The sequence below is a fragment of the Lissotriton vulgaris genome, chromosome 10 (genome assembly GCF_964263255.1).
Source record: "Lissotriton vulgaris chromosome 10, aLisVul1.2, whole genome shotgun sequence".
Classification (NCBI taxonomy): Eukaryota; Metazoa; Chordata; class Amphibia; order Caudata; family Salamandridae; genus Lissotriton; species Lissotriton vulgaris.
This window is the reverse complement of record NC_141698.1, coordinates 640,186,205-640,194,250: the sequence shown is the minus strand read 5'-3', so window position 1 is coordinate 640,194,250 and position 8,046 is coordinate 640,186,205. Positions and strand designations below refer to the sequence as shown.

Genomic DNA, 8,046 nt, shown 5'->3' with positions numbered 1-8,046 from the left:
AAAATGAAAATCCCTCTGCTGTTTGCAGCAGAGGGATTTTGTGCCTGTGTCCTCATGAGTAGGAATGGTTGCATCATGAGCACAGGAGCACATGTGCTCATGACGGAATCGTTCTGTAATGACCACCAAAGGGGTTAAGGCATGTTAAGTGGATTAGAGCCACTTTGTAAACATGGAAAAATTGTGCTAGACCTCTGGAACATCAGAAAAAGTGAAGCTCCGGTGGCGCTAGGGGGTTGTACATATTCCCCTAAGTACTGCTTCACTGAGGAGACAGGTACGGCAGTTTAGGCCCAGCCTATGACGCTAATGACCTTTGTTGAGGCCTTCACCTAAGAGGCAGGGATAGTGGCACAGTTCTAGCATCATATATTAAGTACAGTGCCTGAGCCAATAGGCAGGGACATGTCTAGGGTGATGAGGAGAGGCACTGCTTTTGAGGGCAGCGCGCAGAGGCACGTCACCCTTTCACATCACCCCTTCACTTTACTTGCACCGTCCCCCCCTTACCTGCACCCCACCAGCCGTCACTGGGCTGCAAACTGCGGGACTGCCCCGGGAGGCAAAAGCGCTAGCTACGCCACTGCCAATAGGCCTTCACCTGGGTCACTGGGTATAAACAGTGCAGAGTAACTGACATTAAGGACAATTTCTGGATCTCAGACAATCACTGTGGAGTCAACAGTCATAAGACTTTGGCAGCACCACCAGTTTAATCTATTCTATAATGTTTTTCCAGAACACCTGACCCTGGTTACAAAGCTACCACACATGGGCCACAGTACCTGTTTCCCTACAGCCCTTCCAGCATACATCTGAAGACCCAAAAATAGTGTGCAATCTTACTGAAGTAAGATACCAGAGTAGAAAGATCTTGTAAGTGTTTTCTTTATGCATATTGAGGGCTTAGCCGCACATCGACCAAATGTTGAGCCAAGACTCTTCAGATATTTGTAGGCCCAGACCTGCCTCTCAAGCAGTCACATAAGAGGCTGTCACCACCTGCCTTCTACAGATAAACAATTTGTATCGGCTCGATATACCCTTCTTAGTGGATCCACTTTTCATGAATGAGTCTAAAGGGATAAGGTCGGGGAGTGCTGCCACTTTTTCTTTTGTCTTGAATAGGAATCTTGGACAGGTTTCCAAAGTTTTGAGGTGACCGTTATCATATAAATCTCCCAGAGTTGCTTCAATGACCCCAAACTAGGGAGGGGAAATTCTGTTGTTTAGGCCTGTATGAAACCTGGGACTGTTTAGAATTGAGATGGAAAGGGCACATGGGAATGTGGTGGTGCACCCAGCTCTTGTAACCTCAGTCCAGTGTCTTATAGTTATCCAAGTCGATGGCACCAGAGCATCAGAGACACGATGCCTAAAAGCCAGCCACAGAAGAGCCTGCAGGGGCAACAGAGAATTCAAATCTTCGAATTGCCCCATGGCTTCACACCACCCCTGTGAATATCACACAGCTGTCTGATTTGTGTTGCTCTGTACTAAAGAAATCATGTGAGGAAACAAGAGACCTCCCTCCTATAGTGCCTGCAATACCATTTTTGGGGATATCCTTGGGTCGTAATACTCTGTGTGAATGCGAATAACTTGCCCTGGACTGATTTCAGTGCAGTAGATTGAGCTGTTAATGGTAGGGTCTGGCTTACGTGTCATGGGCAGAGGAGAAAATTAATTTTGATAGCTGCTATGTGTCCATACCCAGAAATCTAGGACTTGCCCCATTGATACATGTCTTTAAAGAGAATTTAAATTAGAGACTGGAAAATGTGCCTCATATACGTGGTCAAAGGATTCTGTGGGCTTTACACCCAAAGACTGTAGGGGGAATATGATAACTAGAGCCCATCTTAGTTATTATCAACTCTCACCATTTCCTCAAAAATCTTGGATACTCCAAGGCCCATTGATTTGGTATAGTTAATTAAAACCCCAGAGACTTTCCCAAAGAACTTCGTTTCCATGAATAGATGCAGAAAAGAGTGCTCAGGGCGTGTGATAAAACGCAAAATATCATCATCTAAAAGAAAAGAGTCAATTTAATATGCATGACCATCTACAGTCACTCCGTAGATCAAAGGACTCCCTGGACAAGTGGCTCCATGGTCAAGGAAAACAAGGGAGGAGACAAGGGACAACCCTGTCTTGCCCTTTGGAAAGCACAATGTCTTTGTTAATGTTAAGAGTAAAATCTCCAATTTATGGAAGGCATTCTAAATCTAGAAATAAATCCACTAAAGGAATTTCCACCTTTGTAGGGGTAATATGGAGGAGGAAATGTTACTGGTGGCTTCTACTCTTGATGTATCTCTTGCTCCAGATATCTGATGGTTGTCCATCCCAATCAAACTATAAACCATGACTGGTGATTGGAGTCAGCTCTGCCACACTGACATGGTCATGGCCATGTTAATAATTGGTAAGGGTAAATCCTTCGCTTCATGGATTCAGTGGGTAATCCTCTGGTAGGAACTTTTCTGCCAGTGGAGATCCTCTGCCAGAATTGTTGCAGCCCTACTATCTCTTTTTCTGTAGTAATTCCCCCTGCAGACAGTGCAGGAAATAAGGGGAATCGAGCCATATCTGGCAGGAATTACTGAACTGAATCCGAGGTCCAGAAAGGCTTCAGTGAAATATGGGAATTTGTCCTGGTATAATCTGCTAATAGCGAGACACATTCAGCCGCATCTTATGTTGTCTTCTTTCCTATAAAAGCACCGACCTGCAGGGGGCAAGTGGGCTTTCTTTAGTTTCAAATCCAGCTGGGCCCAAAATAAAGGCCTGAGTAAAAGGGATATCAGCCCTGCTTTTAATCAAGCTTCATCCAGGCTGGGAGTTATTTATAGCCTAGGAACTAGGGGCCCGATGTAGGTAAATGGGTTTTTCCGATTTCAAAATACCGAGGCGGGCCGAATCGGTATTCAGAAATCGGAAAACGAGATGTAGGAAAAAAACACCGAGAAAATACCGATTCGGTCGGCATCGGTAGTGTGATTCGATACGTACCGAATCGGCACGGACCGAGTCGGAAAGTACCGAATCGGCTACTACCGAATCGGAAATTACCGAATCGGCTACCACCGAATCGGAAATCACCGAATCGGCAAAATCCGATTCGGCAATTACCGATTCGGAGGTCGGAATACACCCCCATGGCCAAAAAGCCCATAGGAATGCATTGAACGATCCGATTCGGTTAAATCTGATTCGGTAGAATCCGAATCGGTAAAATCCGATTCGGTAAAATCCGAATCGGTAAAATTCGATTCGGTAAAATCCGATACAGCCAATGAGGTGGATCCCCCCTCCCCCACCCAAGCAGGGAGTGGCAACCAAGGCAGGTGCAGCTCATTAAGAACATTCTGGAGAGCCAGCCTGAGCTGAACACTCACAGTGAGCAGCAGTGGGAGCAGGAGGCAGAGAACTGTGTAGAGCAAGATGGCAAACACCAGTGAGAGCCAGAAGGCTGGCCAGAAGAGAAAGCCAAAGTTCAGTAGCATGGAGCTGCAGGTGTTGGTGGAGGAGGTGGTGAGGGTGCACAGGCAGCTCTTCGGGAGGCTGTCCCTCACTGTGCCGGACAGCACGAAGAGGAGGCTCTGGAGTGAGATAGCAGAAAAGGTCAACGCAGTAGGTGTCACCCCCAGGTCCCTTGATGACCTGAAAAAACGCTTCTATGACATTCGCAGCCTGACCAAACGAAAGATGGCTGAGATCCAGAGGCAAGCAGGACTGACAGGTGGGGGCAGGAACCCGGCACCACCCCTCACTGAGCTGGAGGAACTGGTGTCCAGCACCATCGAGAGGGAGTGTGTGACAGGGATCGGGACCCTGGACAGCTCAGCCAGAGCTACATCTACAGGTAAGAAGTATGCGCATCATGACACACCCTACCAGACACCTCCCCTTTAGACACAATGCACAGGCAAACCTCAGCCCAGTACTGTAACCAACATACAAGAGAAAAGCATCATGGTATATGTAGTCAGCAGAAGTTAGCAAAATTTGGCAGTGCAGAACCACAAGATAGAAAAGAGTGGAACACATTCAAAGGAGATGCAAGGACATGTGCAATGCTTTAATTGTAGTGACTGTAATACATCGGCACTCAATTAACAAATGCTTCTTTATACCTAGGGGCACCATCAGGCGGAGGACCACTACCTTCAGAGGCACCAGCACCAGCACCAACTACCAGTGCGGTGGCAGGGCCTAGCACGAGTCAGGCTGCCGAGGAGGAGGAGGAGGACAACAGCATTGACCAGGGTAATGAGGGAGAACTGGTAATCAACTATACATTCCTACACTCCCCACAAATGCCAGGCACACCCCCCTTGCTGTTCTCCCCTGAGAACTCTCCGACAAGGGCCCACCCTGCACCTACACCACCTCCTGCCACGAGTATGGCTGTGGCTCCAGTCAACCCTATCCAGGGAGCAGCGGGTCAGGCCCCGCCCACCATCACACCCACACCAGTGGCACCCCAGCCCACACAGCAGGGCGGCAGCAGCAGTACCCGGAGGCGTGCCATTTCAAGCACTGCAGCGCCGGCACCGGAGGGCAGTGTCTTCCAGGGCCTTGAAGGCAGCATGGTAAAAATCCAACGGCAGCAGGCAAAGTCCATCATGGCCTGCCAGGGCCAGCTCCGCCAGCACAACCTGCAGATGGGCGAGATGGTGAAAGGTTTCAAGGCATTTGTAGACACTAACAAGGAGGTAGCTGCAGGTCTTGGCAGGCTGACCACAGCCATAACACAGTTATGCGGAAGACTTGAGGAGCATGAGCATTCGCGCAGGCGGGATGCCCACGTGCAAAACCGCTCCATTAGCCGCCTAGCTGCTGCGACCGCGCAACTGTGTCAGCGTGGTGCCAATATGGAGGCAAGTCTCACTCAAAACACCGCCGAGGTCACCAGGGGAATGGCCCGCATCACTACAGCCATGGAGGCAATGATAATCTCCAACACTGCCGCCAATCCAGCCCTGGACCTGGGGGATGCTGGGGACAGCAGCAGCCGCAGCAGCCCGGCCAGCGCTGCGTCAGAGCCGCGCAGGAGCACCAGGCTCTCCGCAGAAGCCGCAGGACATGTGGAAGGGGGTGAGGCACACCCCAGTGGGGCTGCCAAGCGCTCCAAGAAGTAGGCTTGCCAGGGCGGGTGAGGCAACCCGGACCTTGGACATTTGTTTTCTTTACTTTTACATATTATTTTGTTGCACATCAGTGCAGTAACGGTGTTGCAACATTATTAAAATTTGCTTTTCACCACAACCATTTACCTGTCTGTGCATCTGTACTCACTCAGAAATAGTTTTCTGTAATCTCCTCACGTCTGTATCTGCCATCACTTGGCGTAGACACCCCAGCAGGCTGTGTTAGTGGCACAGCATCGTTGTTGTCATGGTCCTCGTAGTCAGACAACTCCACCTCAGTGCCCTTCTTCACCGCAAGGTTGTGCAACATTGCACAGACAGCTATGATCTTGCAGCAGGTGATGGGGGTATACTGCCTTGCACCTCCACTCTTGTGCAGGCATCTGAATCGACTTTTCCAGATGCCAAAGGTCCGTTCAACTACATTCCTTGTGCTTTTGTGGGCCCGGTTATACCTCCTTTGGCTGGGTGTGGAGGGGTTGAGGTAGGGGGTGAGTATGAAAGAGCGGAGGGCATATGCACTGTCGCCTGGAAGGAAAAGGGGTTACATTACTCACATGCATACATGTATCACACCTAGCTACTTTGTGTTATGGGGGTCTGATGATGTGTCTCACCTAGGAGGTATCCTTCACCAAATGCGCCAGCCATCAGCCGTGCATAGATGCCGCTCTGTTGAAAAATGTAGGAGTCGTGGGTACTCCCTGGGAATTTTGCTACCAGGTCTGTGATGGTGCACTTCGCATTGCAGATCACCTGCACGTTGATGGTGTGCGTAGACTTCCGATTGCGGTATATGTATTCTGTGTCAGCTGGGGGGCAAATCGGAATGTGCGTGCCATCTATGCAGCCAATGATTTGGGGAAATTGTGCCATCTGGTAGAAGTCAGCTTTAGTTTGTAGCAGTTCTGCGTGGGTTGCAGGGAAAGAGATGTATTGGTCCATCCTGTGTATCATGGCGTCAAGGAATGTGTGGAAGAACCTTGACAGGCTGCTCTGGGTCACCCCTCCTACCGCCGCAACTCCACTTTGATAGCTGCCAGACGCAAGCAGGTGTAAGCTGCATAGCACCTGGACGTGTGCTGGGATGGCGTGTGCCCTTGGGGTGGGGTGGTCCAACAGTGGTTTGAGGTCCCTGATGAGCTCCAGAATGGTGTCTGAGTCCAGCCTGTACCTCTGTAGGATCTCTGCCTCTGTGAGCATGAACAGGGTGATCCTCTGTCTGTAGACCTGTTCCTCTCTTTGCCATTCCCTCTGTCCTTCCTGCTGTAGCCGTAGCCGCCTCGCAATGACATAAAAAGCTGCCATCCTGCAAGTTGCAATGCATTTTGGGTCTGTTTTAATGTGTTGGAGTTGGTTACCACCTGATTGTAATCCATGGTAAATACCGAGTGAATAACACCGAATTTGAGCCGAAATCAGTGTTTCTGTGCTTCCCTACATCTCCCCATCTGTCCGAATCGGGGACTTTCCCGATCGGTGATTCTACCGATTCGGTAGGTTATCCGATTCGGCTTATGTCCGATTCGGTGTCACAACCGAATCGGTACATGGACCGATTCGGTTTATGTCCGATTCGGTGTCACTACCGATTCGGTACATGGACCGATTCGGGTTATGTCCGATTCGGTGTCACTACCGAATCGGTACATGGACCAATTCGGTTTATGTCTGAATCGGTGTCACTACCGATTCGGTACATGGACCGAATCGGTATTTTAATCCGAATCGGTGTGTTACCGATTCGTTACATATCCGATTTTCGGTATGTACGTATCGGATTATTTCCGAATCGGTACTCATTCCGATTCGGTTTTTGGACCGATTTCGACTTTTTTCTTTGCCCTACATCTCGATGGCAGTATACCGATCGGTAAGGGCCCAAAATCGGTATTTTCGGCCGTTACCGATCGGTAACGGCCTACCTACATCGGGCCCTAGATTCCAATGCAATGGAGGGAAACAATGGCAAAAAACTTGATATCCTTTCACAAGTACTTAAGAGAATCTATGATTTGGAGGCTGGCTTTTGACTTTGTTCAACCGCTGTATATATGAGAATGCATGCACTGTAAGAACGTCAGAAGTATCATTCTGTGTGGGCAAATATACAATTATTTTAAATAGCACTAATGTGATCGTAGGGTGTACGCGGACCGGAATAACAGGCGTGGAGGCCGTATATAGTGGGCTATCTCTTAGCCGGTTTTATTGTAAATATACAGAGTCCAGTAATACTTCGGAGGGGTGGGGGAAGAGAGCAGCGCAATGCAGAGAAGAAGGGTCTTGAAGTGGTGCTTGGCCAGACGTCGAGACAATGGTTCCTCAAAGAGGGGACACGTCGTGTTGGGGCTTCTTCCACCGGGGTCTAGTTGGCTGGTCACCGGGATGATGGTCCCTCAGAGGTATGGGAAGGGGAGAGAGAAAAAGGGCCGTTAATACGACTAGCTAGAATGCGTCGGTGCCGTATACCTTCACCAGGGGGTGCGGGATTTGAACGGAGCCTGAGGAAGGCAGGGGACGGGTCAAGAGAGGGAAAGAGGAAGATTAGGAGGGCAGATGGGTGACGGAGTGAGGGGCAAGTGCGGGGTATTATATGCAGTTGTTCTCGTGACTGAAAACAGGTACTATACACTATATACAGTGCTGGGTGCAAGGTGAGGGCGTGACTATTTATGCTACTACTATTTACACTCTTAATGTACAAAGGGGTCATTACTCACATGCCCGCCGCAACTCTCCCACGAGTTGCGGCCGCTCTCCAGCCTCCTCCACCGGACTCCACCAGTCCTTGGTCCAGACTTGCTCGTCTTCTTCAGCTTCACCGTACTTCTGCTCAGGTTCACCACAAGCCGTCTCCTGCCACGAATCCAACTCCTTGAACGAA

The 8,046-nt window shown here is 49.6% G+C and overlaps 1 protein-coding gene across 1 annotated transcript; it reads left to right on the top strand.

Moving 5' to 3' along the window:
• The first annotated feature begins 3,450 nt into the window (after positions 1-3,450).
• LOC147688623 (uncharacterized) lies at positions 3,451-5,150 on the top strand. The gene is made up of 2 exons (XM_086939947.1): positions 3,451-3,871; positions 4,147-5,150. The coding sequence occupies exons 1-2, from the start codon at positions 3,451-3,453 to the stop codon at positions 5,148-5,150; spliced, it is 1,425 nt and encodes a 474-aa protein (XP_086796073.1).
• The last annotated feature ends 2,896 nt before the right edge of the window (positions 5,151-8,046 follow it).